Consider the following 17,958-nt stretch of genomic DNA (forward strand, 5'->3'; position numbering starts at 1 on the left):
CAAATCCCGGAGTTCACTCAGACTCACGTCCATCGAGTCAGTGATGCCATCCAGCCATCTCATCCTCTGTCGTCCCCTTCTCCTCTTGCCCCCAATCCCTCCCAGCATCAGAGTCTTTTCCAATGAGTCAACTCTTCGCATGAGGTGGCCAAAGTACTGGAGTTTCAACTTTAGCATCATTCTTCCAAAGAAATCCCAGGGCTGATCTCCTTCAGAATGGACTGGTTGGATCTCCTTGCAGTCCAAGGGACTCTCAGGAGTCTTCTCCAACACCACAGTTTAAAAGCATCAATTCTTCGGCACTCAGCTTTCTTCACAGTCCAACTCTCACATCCATACATGACCACAGGAAAAACCATAGCCTTGACTAGACAGACCTTTGCTGGCCAAGTAATGTCTCTGCTTTTGAATATGCTATCTAGGTTAGTCATAACTTTCCTTCCAAGGAGTAAGCGTCTTTTAATTTCATGGCTGCAGTCACCATCTGCAGTGATTTTGGAGCCCAGAAAAATAAAGTCTGACACTGTTTCCACTGTTTCCCCATCTATTTCCCATGAAGTGATGGGACCGGATGCCATGATCTTCATTTTCTGAATGTTGAGCTTTAAGCCAACTTTTTCACTCTCCACTTTCACTTTCATCAAGAGGCTTTTTAGCTCCTCCTCACTTTCTGCCATAAGGGTGGTGTCATCTGCATATCTGAGGTTATTGATATTTCTCCCAGCAATCTTGAGTCCAGCTTGTGTTTCTTCCAGTCCAGCGTTTCTTATGATGTATTCTGCATGTAAGTTAAATAAACAGGGTGACAACATACAGCCTTGATGAACTCCTTTTCCTATTTGCAACCAGTCTGTTGTTCCATGTCCAGTTCTAACTGTTGCTTCCTGACCTGCATACAAATTTCTCAAGAGGCAGATCAGGTGGTCTGGTATTCCCATCTCTTTCAGAATTTTCCACAGTTTATTGTGATCCACACAGTCAAAGGCTTTGGCATAGTCAATAAAGCAGAAATAGATGTTTTTCTGGAACTCTCTCGCTTTTTCCATGATCCAGCGGATGTTGGCAATTTGATCTCTGGTTCCTCTGCCTTTTCTAAAACCAGCTTGAACATCAGGAAGTTCATGGTTCACATATTGCTGAAGCCTGGCTTGGAGAATTTTGAGCATTACTTTACTAGCGTGTGAGATGAGTGCAATTGTGCAGTAGTTTGAGCATTCTTTGGCATTGCCTTTCTTTGGGATTGGAATGAAAACTGACCTTTTCCAGTGCTGTGGCCACTGCTGAGTTTTCCAAATTTGCTGACATATTGAGTGCAGCACTAAATAGATACTCATGTGCAAAAAAATAAATAAATAAAAGTGGACCCTTATTTTATACCAGACCAAAAAGTCAACTAAAAAGACTAAATATAAGACCTGAAACTATAAAACTTTTAGAAGATAACACAGGGTGTGATCTCCATGACATTGATTCTGACAATGATTTCATGCTTATGACACTAAAAGCACAGGCAACAAAAGTGATCTTAGACAAGTGGGACAATAAAAACAAAAATCTACACAGAAAACAAAAACAGTCGAAAATGTTAGAAGACAATTTACAGAACAGGAGAAAAATATCTGAAAGTCCTATCTGATAAGGGGTTAATCTCAAAAACATATAGGAACTCTTAAAACTCAATAGTAAAAGGTAGAAAACCTATTAACCTATTTTAAATATGGGCAAAGGACTAGAAGAGCTATACCTCTAAAGAAAAACAAGAATGGCAAGCAGGTGTATGAAAGAGGGCTCAACATCAGTAATATTCAGAGAATGCAAATCAAAACCACAATGAGATAGCTCCTTACATCTGTTAGGCTGAATATTATAAGAAAGAAAAAAGTGTTGGCAAGGATATGAAGAAATTGAAATCCATGTATACAGTTGGTGAAAAGACAAAATGGTGCAGCTTCTATGGAAAACAGAAGACAGGTAAATCAAAAAACTAAAAATGAAATTACCACACGACCCAGCAATCCCATTTTGGACTATTTAATAAAAGAAATGAAATCGTGATGCTAAGGAGATATTACACACCCATGTTCAAGTTGGCATTATTCACTGTAGACAAATGTGGAAAATCCTCAGTGTCCATCAGTGGATGGATGGGAGAAATGTGATATTTAGCAAATGAATGTGTATGCAAAGCTGAAACAGACTCATAGACATATTAAACAAACTAGTGGTTTTCAGAGGGGACAGGGAAGTGGGCATGGATAAATTGTTGGTTGGATGAATACATGTTGCCCAGTTTTGTGTGAACCTAGAATTTCTTCAAAAATAACTTCAGAGCAAGAAGGATATGAATTTAGATGCAGTGGAGAGAGAAGAATTCCACAGTAGACCCCTCCCCTCACCTGGGACTGAGCTGTGTGCTGGCAGCATCCTCTCCTGTGGAGGAGATGGAAAGCAGTGAGTGAGTGCCTGGTCACCTTAGTTGTGTGGGTTGCAGCTGGAGAAACTCATTTCTTTCTAGAAGCAACCAGAGTACTATAGCAGGACTACCATCACTGGGCCAGAGAGGAGAAAGTGAATGCAGTAGATAGGAATTTTCAGAGGACATTATGGAGGACACAGTCCTGCTGACTCTCCTTATGACTTCAGCAGGGAGTCTGTACACAAGCCTCTGCCTTTTTCTGGAAAGCAAAAAAGAGATTTCCAGCAACAAGTCTGCTTAGGTTCAAGAAGAAGAGAAAACTAAAAAGTTTAAGAATTCTGCTGTAAGAGATAGCAAAACAGTGTGTGTTTTTCAGTACAAAACCTAACAAACAGCACCACCAATAGCATCACCAATGATCTATACCACCATCTGAAGACAACCAGTTAAGATTTAAGATTTTCATTCAAATGTGGTTGGGGCATAGGTTTGGATTATGTGATATTGAATGGTTTGCCTTGGAAATGAACCAAAATCGTCTTGTTGTTTTTGATATTGCACCCAAGTACTGAGTTTCAGCAGAGAAGGTGACGGCACCCCACTCCAGTACTCTTGCCTGGAAAATCCCATGGACGGAGGAGCCTGGTAGGCTGCAGTCCACAGGGTCGCGAAGAGTCGGACACGACTGAGCGACTTCCCTTTCACTTTTCACTTTCATGTATTGGAAAAGGAAATGGCAACCCACTTCAGTGTTCTTGCCTGGAGAATCCCAGGGACGGGGGAGCCTGGTGGCTGCCGTCTATGGGGTCACACAGAGTCGGACACGACTGAAGTGATTTAGCAACAACAACTGAGTTTCAGACTGTTTCATTGACTCTATGAGAGCTACTCTATTTTTTCTTTTTTAAAAAATTTTTAATTGGAGGCTAATTACTTTACAATATTGTGGTGGTTTTTGCCATACATTCACATGAATCAGCCATGGGTGTACATGTGTTCCCCATTCTGACCCTTCCTCCTACCTCCCTCCCCATCCCATCCCTCAGGGTCATCCCAGTGCACCATCCCTGAGCACCCTGCCTCATGCATCAAACCTGGACTGGAAATTTATTTCACATATGATAATATACATGTTTCAATGCTATTCTCTCAAATCATCCCACCCTTGCCTTCTCCCACAGAGTTTAAAAGTCTGTTCTTTATATCTGAATCTCTTTTGCTGTCTTATATATAGGTCATTGTTACAATCTTTCTAAATTCCATATATATGTATTAATATACTATATTAGTGTTTTTCTTTCTGACTTACTTAACTCTGTATAATAGGCTCCAGTTTCATCCACCTCATTAGAACTGATTCAACTGCATTCTTTTTAATAGCTGAGTAATACTCCATTGTGTATATGTACCACTGCTTTCTTATTCATTAGTCTGCCAATGGACATCTAGGTTGCTTCCATGTCCTGGCTATTATAAACAGTGCTGCGATGAACATTGGGGCACAAGTGTCTCTTTCAATTCTGTTTTCCTCAGGTGTATGCCTGGGAGTGAAATTGCTGGGTCATACAGTAGTCCTATTTCCAGGTTTTAAGTACTCTCCACACTGTTCTCCATAGTGGCTGTACTAGTTTGCATTCCCACCAACAGTGTAAGTGGGTTCCATTTCCTCCACACCCTCTCCAGCATTTATTGTTTGTAGACTTTTGGATAACAGCCATTCTGACCAGCGTGAGATGGTACCACATTGTGGTTTTAATTTGCATTTCTCTGATAATGAGTGATGATGAGCATCTTTTCATGTGTTGGTTAGCCATCTCTATGTCTTCTTTAGAGAAATGTCTGTTTAGTTCTTTGGCTCATTTTTTGATTGGGTAGTTTATTTTTCTGGAATTGAGCTGCAGGAGCTGCTTGTATATTTTTGAGAAAAATTCTTTGTCAGTTGCTTCTTTTGTTATTATTTTCTCCCATTATGAAGGCTCTCTTTTCACCTTGCTTATAGCTTCCTTCGTTGTCCAAAGGTTTTAATTTTAATTAGGTTCCATTGGTTTATTTTTGCTTTTATTTCCATTACTCTGGGAGGTGGGTCATAGAGGATCCTGCTATGATTCACGTCAGAGAGTGTTTTGCCTATGTTTTCCTCTAGAAGTTTTCTAGTTTCTGGTCTTATGTTTAGCTCTTTAATCCATTTTGAGTTTATTTTTGTATATGGTGTTAGAAAGTGTTCTAATTTCATTCTTTTACAAGTGGTTGACCAGTTTTCCCAGCACCACTTGTTAAAGACATTGTCTTTTCTGTATTGTATATTCCTGCCTCCTTTGTCAAAGATAAGGTGTCCATAGGTGTGTGGATTTATCTCTGGGCTTTCTATTTTGTTCCATTGATCTACATTTCTGTCTTTGTGCAGTACCATACTGTCTTGATGACTGTGGTTTGTAGTAGAGCCTGAAGTCAGGCAGGTTGATTCCTCAAGTTGCATTCTTCTTTCTCAAGATTGCTTTGGCTATTCGAGGATTTTTGTATTTCCATACAAACTTGAAATTATTTGTTCTAATTATCTGAAAAAATACCGTTGGTAGCTAGATAGAGATTGCATTGAATCTATAGATTGCTTTTGGTAGTATAGTCATGTTCACTATATTGATTCTCCTGCTCCATGAACATGGCATATTTCTCCATCATTTGTGTCATCTTTGATATCTTTCATCAGTGTTTTATAGTTTTCAGTATATAAGTCTTTTGTTTCTTTAGGTAGATTTATTCCTAAGTATTTTATTCTCTTCATTGCATTGGTGAATGAAATTGTTTCCTCAATTTCTCTTTCTGCTTTCTCATTGTTAGTATATAGGAATGTAAGGGATTTCTGTGTGTTAATTTATATCTTCTGCAACTTTTCTATATTCATTAATTAGTTCTAGTTATTTTTTGGTAGAGTCTTTGGAGTTTTCTATGTAGAGGATCATGTCATCTGCAAACAGTGAGAGTTTTACTTCTTCTTTTTCCAGTCTGCATTCCTTTTATTTCTTTTTCTGCTCTGATTGCTGTGCCTGTAACTTCCAAAACTATGCTGAATAGTAGTGGTGAGAGTGGGCACCCTTCTCTAGTTCCTGACTTTAGGGGAAATGCTTTCAATGTTTCACCATTGAGGAAAATATTTGCTGTGAGTTTATCATGCATGGCTTTTATCAGGTTGAGATATGTTGCTTCTTTGCCTGCTTTCTGGAGGGTGTTGAATTTTGTCAAAGGTTTTCTCTGCATCTATTGAGATAATTATATGGTTTTTATCTTTCAATTTGTTAATGTGGTGTATCACAATGATTGATTTGCGAATATTGAGGAATCCTTGCATCCCTGGGATAAAGCCCACTTGGTCATGATGTATGATTTTTTTAATATGTTGTTGGATTCCGTTTGCTAGGATTTTGTTAAGGATTTTTGCATCTATATTCATCAGTGATATTGGCCTGTAGTTTTATTTTTTTGTGGCATCTTTGTCTGGTTTTTGTTTTAGGGTGATGGTGGCCTCATAGAATGAGTTTGGAAGTTTACCTTCTTCTGCAATTTTCTGGAAGGGTTTGGGTAGGATAGGTGTTAGCTTTTCTGTAAATTTTTGATAGAATTCCACTGTGAAGCCATCTGGTCCTGGGCTTTTGTTTGCTGGAAGATTTCTGATTACAGTTTCTATTTCCATGCTTGTGATGGGTCTGTTAAGATTTTCCATTTCTTCCTGGTTCAGTTTTGCAAAGTTGTACATTTCTAAGAATTTGTCCATTTCTTCCAAGTTATCCATTTTATTGGCATATAGTTGCTGATAGTGGTCTCTTATGATCCTTTGTATTTCTGTGTTACCTGTTGTGATTTCTCCATTTTCATTTGTAATTTTGTTGATTTGATTCTTCTCCCTTTGTTTCTTGATGAGCTGGCTAATGGTTTGTCAATTTTATTTATCTTCTAAAAGAACCAGCTTTTAGCTTTGTTGATTTTGGCTATGGTCTCTTTGTTTATGTTGCATTTAGTTCTGCTGTAAATTTTATTATTTCTTTCCTTCTACTAACCCTGGGGTGCTTCATTTCTTCTTTTTCTAGTTGCTTTAGGTGTAGTGTTAGGTTATTTATTTGATTTCTCTCCTGCTTCTTGATGTAGGCTTGTATTGCTATGAACCTTCCCCTTAGCACTGCTTTTACTGAATCCCATAGGCTTTGGGGTTTTGTGTTTTCTCTGGTTTGTTGGTTATTCAGAAGTGTGTTATTTAGCCTTTATATGTTTGTATTTTTAATATTTTTTTTTCCTGTAGTTGACATCTAATTTCACCGCACTGTGATCAGAAAAGATGCTTGAGATGATTTCAAATTTTGTAAATTACCAAGGCTAGATTTATAGCCCAGGATGTTATCTGTCCTGGAGAAGGTTCTGTGTGCCCTTGAGAAAAAGGTGAAATACATTGTTTTAGAGTGAAATGTCCTATAGATATCAATTAGGTCTAACTGGTCCATTGTATCATTTAAAGTTTGTGTTTCCTTGCTAATTTTCTGTTTAGTTGATATATCCATAGGAGTGAGTGGGGTATTAAAGTCTCCCACTATTATTGTGTTACTGTTAATTTCCCCTTTCATACTTGTTAACATTTGTCTCACATATTGCAGTGCTCCTATGTTGGGTGCATATATATTTATAATTGTTATATCTTCTTCTTGGATTGATCTTTTGATCATTATGTAGGTCCTTCTTTGTCTCTTTTCATGGCCTTTATTTCAAAGTCTATTTCATCTGATATGAGTAATGCTACTCCTGCTTTCTTTGGGTCTCCATTTGTGTGAAATATCTTTTTCCAGCCCTTCACTTTTGATCTGTATGTGCCCCTAGGTTTGAGGTGGGTCTCTTGTAGACAGCATATATAGAGGTCTTGTATCCCTTCAGCCAGTCTTTGTCTTTTGGTTGGAGCATTCAACCCATTTACATTTAAGGTAATTATTGATAAGTGTGATCCCATTGCCATTTGCTTTGTTGTTTTGGGTTCAAGTTTATAAACCTTTTCTATGTTTCCTGTCTAGAGAAGATCCTTTAGTATTTGTTGAAGAGCTCGTTTTGTGGTACTGAATTCTCTCAGCTTTTGCTTGTCTATAAAGCTTTTGATTTGTCCTTCATATTTGAATGAGATCCTAGCTGGGTACAATAATCTGAATTGTAGATTTTTCTCTTTCAGTATGTCACTTTCAGTATGTCCTGCCATTCCCTTCTGGCCTGAAGAGTTTCTATTGAAAGATCTACTATTATCCTTATGGGAATCCCCTTGTGTTTTATTTGTTGTTTTTACCTTGCTGCGTTTAGTATTTGTTCTTTGTGTTTGATCTTTGTTAATTTGATTAATATGTGTCTTGGGTTGTTTCACCTTGGTTTATCCTATTTGGGATTCTTTGGGTTTCTTGGACTTGGGTGGCTATTTCCTTCCCCATTTTAGGGAAGTTTTCAACTATAATCTCCTCAAGTACTTTCTCATAGCCTTTCTTTTTGTCTTGTTCTTTGGGGACTTCTATGATTCAAATGTTGTGGTGTTTAACATTGTCCCAGAGGTCTCTGAGGTTGTCCTCACTTTTTAAAATTCTGTTTTCTTTTTTCCTCTCTGCTTCATTTATTTCCACCATTCTATATTCCACCTCACTTATCCTATCTTCTGCCTCAGTTATTCTACTGTTGGTTCCCTCCAGAGTGCTTTTGATCTCAGTTTATTGCATTATTCATTATTGATTGACTTTTTATTTCTTCTAGGTCCTTGTTAAACTTTTCTTCCCTCTTCTCAATTCTTGCCTCAGGACTATTTATCTGTAACTCCATTTTGTTTTCAGGATTTTGGATTATTTTTACTATCATTATTCTGAATTCTCTTCAGTTAGACTCTCTATCTCTTCCTCTTTTGTTTGGTTTGGTCAGCTTTTTATCATGTTCCTTAACTTCCAATGAGTTCCTTAACTCATTGGAAAAGACTGATGCTGGGAGGGATTGGGGGCAGGAGGAGAAGAGGACAACAGAGGATGAGATGGCTGGATGGCATCAATGACTCGATGGACATGATTTTGAGTGAATTCCAGGAGTTGGTGATGGACAGGGAGGCCTGGCGTGCTGTGATTCATGGGGTCACAAAGAGTCAGACACGACTGAGCGACTGAACTGAACTGAACTGAAGCAGATGTGTAATTTTTAGGGCATTATGCTTCTGTATCTATGAAAAATTAAAGTGCATATATATGTGCAGCCACACCACTTCTAAGAAACTATCCTGAAGAGACAGTAAAGGAATAATAGAAGATGTGTGCATGTATTAATAGTAGCATTTTTATATTAACAAGCTTTCAAAAATAATATAAATATCCTTGAATAGGAAGATAATTTTAAAAAATTATCATATCTATTAACAGAGTATTATGAGATACATTAACTTACACTGCTTGTGAAAATATCAACTTTATGCTATTATATAATGTCACCAAAAAACCATAGCTATAAGTAATACATACACACATGAACACTAAACACACACATAGATTTCTCTGTGTATGTTCAAATATAACCCACATGTATATTAATTACCTTCCCCTCTTCTTTGCCTTTATATGTCTGTATGTCTGTGTGTGGGTGTGTGTGTGTGTGTTTAATCACTAGGGGAAAGAGGAAGAACATCTCTGGAAAGACTAATAAATTCAAGTTTTATCTCATACTATTCCCTCTAGCTGGAGTCATCTTCACCTGATTTCTTTTGCATGTATATACATATATACACAAACATACCCATCAAACACATAATTATATTTTTAATAAACATTGGGAAAAGGCAAAATTATACATCCAAACTGTCAAGAGATCATTCCCCCAGAGAGCTAAATAGGAGTAAGAGATGAATACATTTTTAAAAATTTTATCACATGGGATAATTGCCAATTTTAATTTTTAATAAAATATGACATTTATAAGGTGCCCTCCATTTGGTATACACAATAAATGGGATGTAGCTTAAGATCTCAGGACTGTAATTTAAAAAAAAAATTATTGGGGACAAAACTGTTTTATTTCATGCAAAAAAAAAAAAAAAAAGCTTGAACTGAATCTTAAAGAAAATTAGAACAGGCAGGGCTCAAGAATGTCACTCCTAAAGGTAAGGGAGAGTTGGACAATGGGTAACAGCCAGGACAGAGAGCATCAGCTTGTGTAGATGGAGCTGGAGAGGCTCACTCTGCAACCTGGCAGTCAGCCCTTTCTTCAGACTGGAATGAAACACATCTCACAGAAGGGTGGAATAGAGATTAACCCTTTGAAACTTGGTGCAGTATCAATGTGCTTTGGATCAACCACAGATTTCAAGGTAAAATGCTGTAAAATGCTGACCAGGAGTAAAAACAGCTCCATGCGGGCCAGGCCTTCTCCAACACAAACTCTTTTTCCTAAAAATGACACATAAATTAAATAGTTGTTCAATTCTATTTCTAACATATCACAAAGAGGAGCATAAATAAATATGGAATGAGTAAATACATAAACAAACAAATTAATAAAAGACAAATTAACCTATGGCTTCTTCTATTTACACCAAAATCCGGTTTGCTTTATTTCCTCAGAACAGATTTCAGTGTACATTCTCTATTAAACGGAGTCTGTTCTGTACACCCATGTCAATATTGCTTTACTGAGGCTTGCCAGTAATATCTTTCTACATACACACTCACCCATCCCAAATAACATGAGCTCCACACTATATTTTTCCATTTACTTCCAATTCGAGAGTTTACCATTGCCAAGTATAAAAAGAAATGTCACAAACTTGACACAAATATTATTAACCATTCTCTAACCCCCAGACACACTAGCTATTTCAAGTGTTATGAGTATCCAGTCATTCCTCCAACTGAAATATTGTTTCCCTCAGCTCTTCCTGCTGAGATTATCTATATCCTTCTAGATCCACCACAGGTGTCACCTGCTCTATACAGAGTTCTTTGATCTATCCAGGGGGATATAATTCATTCTCTTGCTGGTTTTCCACAAGACTCATAAATACTTCTAATACAAAATGTTTCACATGAAATTATAATTATCCTGTGTCCCACACCCTGGAATATAAGCTCATAAAGTAAAGGCAAAAGGAGAAGGGATGTGACAGAGGATGAGATGGTTAGATAGTATCACCAACTCAATGGACATGAATTTGAGCAAACTCCGGGAGACAGTGGAGGACAGAGGGCCTGGTGTGCTGCTATCCATGGGGTTGCAAAGAGTCGAACATGACTTAGCAACTGAACAGCAACAAGAAAGTGAAGCCTTAGGTCTTATAATGATACTACAGTGCCAAGACAAAGCAATCCTGCAAACCCCACAAACTGGGCAGAAATCTTAAGCCAGTTTGTTATGAAACAATGGACCCAAAATTCAGGAAGTAGATAAGGAAAAGATTAGCAGGATCTCATTTTGAGATCAAATTCTGGGCATTGTTCATAATCTTGGGACCAAGCATCAAGCATTCCTTCAAACCTGTTTTCCTGGATGTTCAATGAGGAGTGAACCTCCTATTTCTGTCCCTATTTCAGTTCCTTCTGTAGGAAAGGCCCTTCACCCTCTACTTTCTACCCTTATCCTTTGGACTGTGCTGAACACTCTCCATTTCTCCATTTTTCCAGATCCATGCTGTGTTTGTTTTTCTTTTACACCTACTGTGTATTTAGGAAGTTGATTTCTATGGACTGCATAACCCCACTAGTTAGTTCCCTTCTTCACCGTGAATAAACTCAGGATTAGACATTGAGAAGGTTAGAGTATGCCCTCCCTCAGTCCCGGCCTGTCAGGCCACAATTTCAGCAGTGGCTGTATTCTCCAGCCTATAGACCCATCTCCTGCTGAGGCATCCATTCTCTCTTTGCTAAAGATCTGCTTGGGTTCCAGCAACACCCTCCTTCTCCCAGTCCTTCTGACATAGGATGATGACATCCTGTTGATGCTCATCCCTGAGTACTTGACCATTCCTTGATACTTCAGTTAATCATGTCCACACCTCTGAAAAGAGTCTCTTCATTAAACTGCCTTTAATGAAACTTTTTGAGTACCCTGCCTCTTTCTTTCAAGGACCTCCCCAAATTAAAGGAGGATACTAAAATATTTCTTCCTGCAAGAAAATTTCTCTTTTGTTCCAACTACTCTGTCCTCTGCCCTGCTCCCAAAATGTAAGATTCAGGAGCTCCTCTCTCTGGGTTTCCACAGAAGCCTTTTGAATAGCACTTGTCTCTCTGGAGTATCATCATCTGTTAACTCACATTCCTCTTTCTTAAAGGAGAGCTGTCCCTTATTCACATTTCTATCCCTGGATCTGAGTGAGCATGGGTCTACTACATATAAGGTCCTCAGAGACATTTATTGAGTGAATGGCATCTCTGGACGGGGGAGAAAAGTCTCAGTGGAACTAGACTTCTACGAGGAGCCCTTAAGATTGTCAGAGGTGGGTGAGAGGGCAGAACTCAGTGAGTGCAGCCTCCAATCCAATCAGAAATTATCTGCACCTTGGGAGTGGTGCCTCTGGAGTCATGAAAATGACAATTTGTCCAGCTCAGAGTTGCCTCCATACAAAGCTCTTCCTCCTCTCATTTGACCTCTAATGTACAGACAAAAATGAAGCATGCTTGCCTGCTGAAAAAGCCATGAAGTGGTCAGTCTTCTTAAAGTTGCCACTTTCATCCAGGAAGTGACCAGGATCAAACTGCCCTGGGTTGGAAAACTCGTTATCATCATGCAGAACAGAAGTCAGAGATGTTAATATGACTGTGCCCTGAGATAAGGAAAAACACAATAACTAGATTATAAAGAAAGTCATGGAGTTTGAAAAAAATGCCTTATCTAATCCTTTTATTTTATAAGTGAGGTGGCTGAGGCACAAACATATTTTATTCTCTCCATGTCAAAGAACAAATTAATGACCAAGCCTAACAGGTCTTAAGTCATATGATGCCATATAAATCATATAAATGATTTATGATTCAATCATATAAATCAACAGTGCCAGTTGATTCAATCATATAAATCAACAGTGCCAGTTAAGTGACTCCAAGGCTAATCATCTTCAGCTTGTAGCCTACCAACAGCACTTGCTCTTCAGAAAATTAAGGCAGGTGCTTTGTTCTTGACAAATAAATTGGAGTGTTGATTAAAAGTGCTGATGTCACTAAAAATTCAGCTCATTCTCTTTGGAACTTAATATAGGGTCCTCTCCAAACATGACCTGATTGGCCATATTCTTTTTTTTTTTTTTAATGGGGTGTTTGGAAATGTTTCACTATAGCTTACTCAATAATAGCAAGCTGCATAAGTGAAGCTAAGAATTTTACTTTTATCTTACTCATTCTTTTTTTTTTAATTTTATTTTATTTTTAAACTTTACAATATTGTATTAGTTTTGCCAAATATCGAAATGAATCCACCACAGGTATACCTGTGTTCCCCATCCTGAGCCCTTCTCCCTCCTCCCTCCCCATACCCTCCCTCTGTGTCGTCCCAGTGCACCAGCCCCAAGCATCCAGTATCGTGCATCGAACCTGGACTGGCCATATTCTTGAAAACTATTCAGTTTCCCTCTAAGATGAGAAACTGATATGTATCCCTCTTGCTGCTATGTTTTTTCAATGTAATTGTTGCATGCACTTGTGGAAACAAGAAGGAATTTCTGGGTTCTAGTAAGGTTTTCATAAACTCAGAGATATAGTACATAATGATTTGCAGTTTAGTTTTTATCATCAATCAAGTATTTCTCTCTTAAATTAAGGTTTATGACCATAGGTAATTTGTTTAGCTTTTCCATGCCCTTTACAAAAGTTTTGCCAACCTTGCTTTAAAGCAAAATTTATAACATTAATGATATACATGTGATAACTTTAACATAAAGGAAGTGGAACAAGTTAAATAGCCATGCACAATTGCAGTGTCCTTGTATTTTAAACAAAATTTAATAGTATTAATTTTAAGACTGTAAATATATAAGGATGCAAATTGTAACCTCAGGGGCTTCTCAGGTGGTGCTAGTGGTAAAGAACCTGCCTGCCAATGCAAAAGACACAGAAGACGTGGGTTCAATCACTGGGTCAGGAAGATCTCCTGGAGGAGGGCATGGATTGCAATGGAGGAGGGCAATCCACTCTGGTATTCTTGCCTGGAGAATTCCATGGACAGAGAAGCCTGGCAGGCTACAGTCCATAGGGCCACAGAAGCGACTTAACACATGCAAATGCACTGTAATCTCAAGAAAAAACACTAAAAAAGAAAAAAATAGTTTGATGCCAATAGAAATTTACAGTAGCACAAAAACTTAAACTATTCCAGAAGAAGGAAGAAAAGGAGAAATAAAGGAATATAAAGAAGGGGACAACAGAGGATGAGATGGCTGGATGGCATCACCGACTCAATGGATATGAGTTTGGGTGAACTCCGGGAGTTGGTGATGGACAGGGAGGCCTGGCGTGCTGCAATTCCTGGGGTCGCAAAGAGTCGGACACGACTGAGCGACTGAACTGAACTGAAAGGAGAAGGACAAACAAAAACAATTATTTTAATATATAATTATTCCAAGAATAATAAAACAATGAACGAGGAAGAGTGGAATATAAACTGAGTGAACAAGTGGGACAAAAATGATAGATTTATAGAAATAAAACACCTATTGATAACTATATTAAATTTGTGTACACCCGTGGTGGATTCATGTTGATGTATGGCAAAACCAATACAATATTGTAAAGTAATTAGCCTCCAATTAAAATAAATAAATTTACATTAAAAAATAAATTTAAAAATATTTTTTAATGAGCTAGGCATTCCCACTTAAAAGTCAGAATGCACTTAACAAACATATAAGGAAGACTCCATCCAAAAGCAACAGAATATGTTCTTCTAAGCACAGATGAAAGATTCTCCAGAATAGATCATATGATAGAGTACAAAAAAGGTATTAATAAATTAAGAAGATTAAAATCATATCAACTATCTTTTCCAACCAAAATGGTACAAATCAAGAAATCAATTACAAGAAGAAAACTGGAAAATTCACAAAGATATGGAGATTAAACAATGTGCTATTGAACAATTGATGATTCAAAGAAGAGAATCAAAAAGTACATTGAGACAAACAAAAATGCAAGCACAGCATATTAAAACTCATGAGATTCAGGAAAAAACAGTTTTAAGATAAAAGTTCATAGTGAGGGGCAGTCCTAAGATGGCAGAGGAATAGGACCAGGAGACCACTTTCTCCCCCACAAATTCATCAAAAGATTATTTGAATGCTGAGCAAGTTCCACAAAACAACTTCTGAACACTGGCAGAGGACACCAGGCACCCAGAAAGGCAGCCCATTATCTTTTAAAGGAGGTAGGACAAAATATAAAAGATTAAAAGAGAGACAAAAGAGTTAGGGATGGAGACCCATCCCGGAGAGGGAGTCATAAAAGAGGAGAAGTTTCCAAACACCAGGAAACCCTCTCACCGGCGGGTCTGTGGGGAGTTTTGGAATCTCAGAGGGCAACATAACCGGGAGGAAAAATAAATAAATAAATGAATAAATAAAACCCACAGATTACACACCTGACGGCAACTCACAGTGGAGAAGTAGCCCAGATGCTAGCGTCCACCAGCAGCAAGCAGGGGATGAACAGGGAGGTGCAGGCGGCATTGCTTAGGGTAGGGACCAGGTCTGAATGCCCTGAGGACAATCTGAGGGAGCTAAATGAGATAGCAATCCAAACAGTGGGATAGCCAGAGAGAGAAAAAAAAAGAGAGAGAGAGAGAGAACTTTCCTGAAAAAAGCTCTAAACTAAGGCACTGCCAGCCCGCTCACAGAACAAAGGACTGAGCAAATACCAGAGGAGAGCTAGCCAGCTGTAGGCTGGCCCATCCCCTGCCGGAGACAGAGAGGCAGGTGGGCGACAACCAGAGCTGGAAAGGGGCAGTCCTGGTTCCAGAGATGGCATCTGCGACAAAACTGCGAGCAGGCTCCCAGTTGCTAACCAAGTCTACCTGGGATCCTGGATAGTTGACATCCATCAGGAGGGTCGCAACCAGAGATCAGCTCCCCAGAGGAGACACTAGGCACACCTGAGATGGCACTCCCACTGCGCACCCAGGAAACCGAGCAGCTGGGACCAGGGAGGTGATACAATGCACCACTCCACCTGAGGAGAGTGCACTTGCCAAGCACCTGGTCACCTGAACCACTTGGACCTGGGAAGGACACAAAACACAGGCCCAATCGAGTCTGCATCTTTATGGAATACCCGAGAAGCTGAACCTGAGTGGCTTAGACCTGGGAGGTGCACGCAACGCAGGGCCTGCTTTAGATAATTCCCCTGTAGAGCAACCTGGAGCCTGAGCAGTGTAGACTGGGAAAGCACACACAACCTGAGCAGGGGCAAACCCAGTGTGTCATAGACACTGTGAGCACTCGCCACACACGCCAGGCATATTTGTTTGCAGTTTTCCTCCCTCCCCACAGCACGACTGAACAAGTGAGCCTAAATACGTGACCACCTTCGCCCCCTTGTGTCAGGGCAGAAATTAGACACTGAAGAGACTTGCAAACAGAAGAAGCCAAAATAAACAGAGGGAACGTCTTTGGAAGTGACAGGTGCAACAGTCATTTAAAATCCTGTAGTTGGCACCAACTACTTTGGAAGGGGCCTACAGACCTTGAGAAGTATAAGCTGTAACAAGGAAGTATCTGAAACTGAACTGACTCCACACTGCCCACAACAGCTCCAGAGAAATTCCTAGATATATTTTTACTATTAATATTTTTAAATTTTTTAATTTTTAAGTCCTTTATTACTGCTTTAATTTTCATTTTTATAACCTGCCTTGCAAAAGAAAGACCCTATTTTTAAAGTAAATTTCATATATATTTTTATAATTTTTGTGGTTGTGTTGTTTTTTTTTTTAATATTGTATTTTTGAGAGTCTAAACTCTACTCTAGATTTTTAATCTTTGCTTTTTGGTATTTGTTATTAATTTTGTACCTTTAAGAATCCAATCTTCAGTACCCATTTTTACCTAGGAGTGTGATTACTGGCTTGATTGCCCTCTCCCCCTTTTGACTCTCCTTTTTCTCCCCTAGGTCACCTCTATCTCCTCCCTCCCCCATCTCTTCTCTACCAAACTCTGTTAATCTCTTTGGGTATTCCAGGATGTGGTGAACACTTAGGAAACTGATAACTGGCTAAATTTGCCTCTATCCTTTTGACCCCACCCCCCACCCCCACCCTTCTCCTTCTAGCGACTCTATCTCCTTCCTCCCTCTTCTCTTCTCTTCTCCATGTAACTCCGTGAACCTCTCTGGGTGTTCCAGGCTGTGGAGAGCACATAGGAATTTGATTACTGGCTAGATTGCTCTCTCCCCTTTTGATTCCCCCTCTTCTCCTCCTGGTCACCTTTATCTCCCTCCTCCCTCTTCTCTGCTCCATGTAATTCAGCGAACCTTTCTGGGTGTCCCTCACTGTGGAGAACCTTTTACCATTAACCTAGATGTTTTATCATTGGTGCTGTATGGATGGAGAAGTCTTGAGACTACTTCAAGATAAGACTGAAAACCAGAGGCAGGAGGCTTAAATCCAAAACCTGAGAACACCAGAGAACTCCTGACTCCAGGGAACATTAATTGATAAGAGCTCAGCCAAAAGCCTCCATACCTACACTGAAACCAAGCTCTGCCCAAGAGCCAACAATTTTCAGAGCAAGACACACCAAGCTAATTCTTCAACAAAGCAGGAACATAGACCTGAGCTGTAATATACAGGCTGTCCAAAGCCACACCAAACCCACACACATCTCAAAACTCACTACAGAACACATCACTGCACTCCAGAGAGAAGAAATTCAGCTCCACCCACCAGAACACCAGACGCAAGCTTCCCTAAACAGGAAACCTTGACAAGCCACTCGTCCAACCCCATCCTCAGGGAGGAACCTCTACAATAAAGAGGAGCCACAAATGGCAAGAATACAGAAAGGCCACCCCAAACACAGCAATCTAAACAAAATGAAAAGGCAGAGAACTATTTAGCAGGTAAAGGAACATGAGAAAGCTACTGGAGATCAATGGAGAAATAACTCCAGAAAGAATGAAGGGATGGAGCCAAAGGAAAAACAATACCCAGTTGTGGATGGGACTGGTAATAGAAGCAAGATTCAATGCTGTAAAGAGCAATATTGCATAGGAACCTGGAATGCTAGGTCCACGAATCAGGGCAAATTGGAAGTGGTCAAACAGGAGATGGCAAGAGTGAACATCGAAATTCTAGGAATCAGCAAACTAAGATGGACTGGAATGGGTGAATTTGACTCAGATGACCATTATATCTACTACTGTGGGCAAGAATCCCTTAGAATAAATGGAGTAGCCATCATGGTCAACAAAAGAGTCCAAAATGCAGTACTTGGATGGAATCTCAAAAACGACAGCATGATCTCTGTTCATTTCCAAGGCAAACCGTTCAATATCACAGTAATCCAAGTCTATGCCCTGACAAGTAAT

At 39.3% G+C, this 17,958-nt stretch overlaps 1 protein-coding gene across 2 annotated transcripts in view; it reads right to left on the reverse strand.

The window, feature by feature from the left end:
- Positions 1 to 9,204: 9,204 nt before the first annotated feature.
- The window catches only part of CYP2C89 (cytochrome P450 family 2 subfamily C member 89), a 47,476-nt gene continuing 38,722 nt past the window's right edge, over positions 9,205 to 17,958 (reverse strand). The window contains exons 8-9 of one of the 2 annotated variants that reach the window (NM_001109792.2): positions 12,074 to 12,215; positions 9,205 to 9,846 (exon numbers count right to left, since the gene is read on the reverse strand). In NM_001109792.2, coding sequence (NP_001103262.1) covers positions 9,665 to 9,846; positions 12,074 to 12,215 — 324 coding nt within the window. In that variant the 3' untranslated portion in view covers positions 9,205 to 9,664. The other variant, XM_024985569.2, reaches the window with a different exon arrangement.

The sequence above is a fragment of the Bos taurus genome, chromosome 26 (assembly GCF_002263795.3).
Source record: "Bos taurus isolate L1 Dominette 01449 registration number 42190680 breed Hereford chromosome 26, ARS-UCD2.0, whole genome shotgun sequence".
In the NCBI taxonomy this organism is placed as follows: domain Eukaryota; kingdom Metazoa; phylum Chordata; class Mammalia; order Artiodactyla; family Bovidae; genus Bos; species Bos taurus.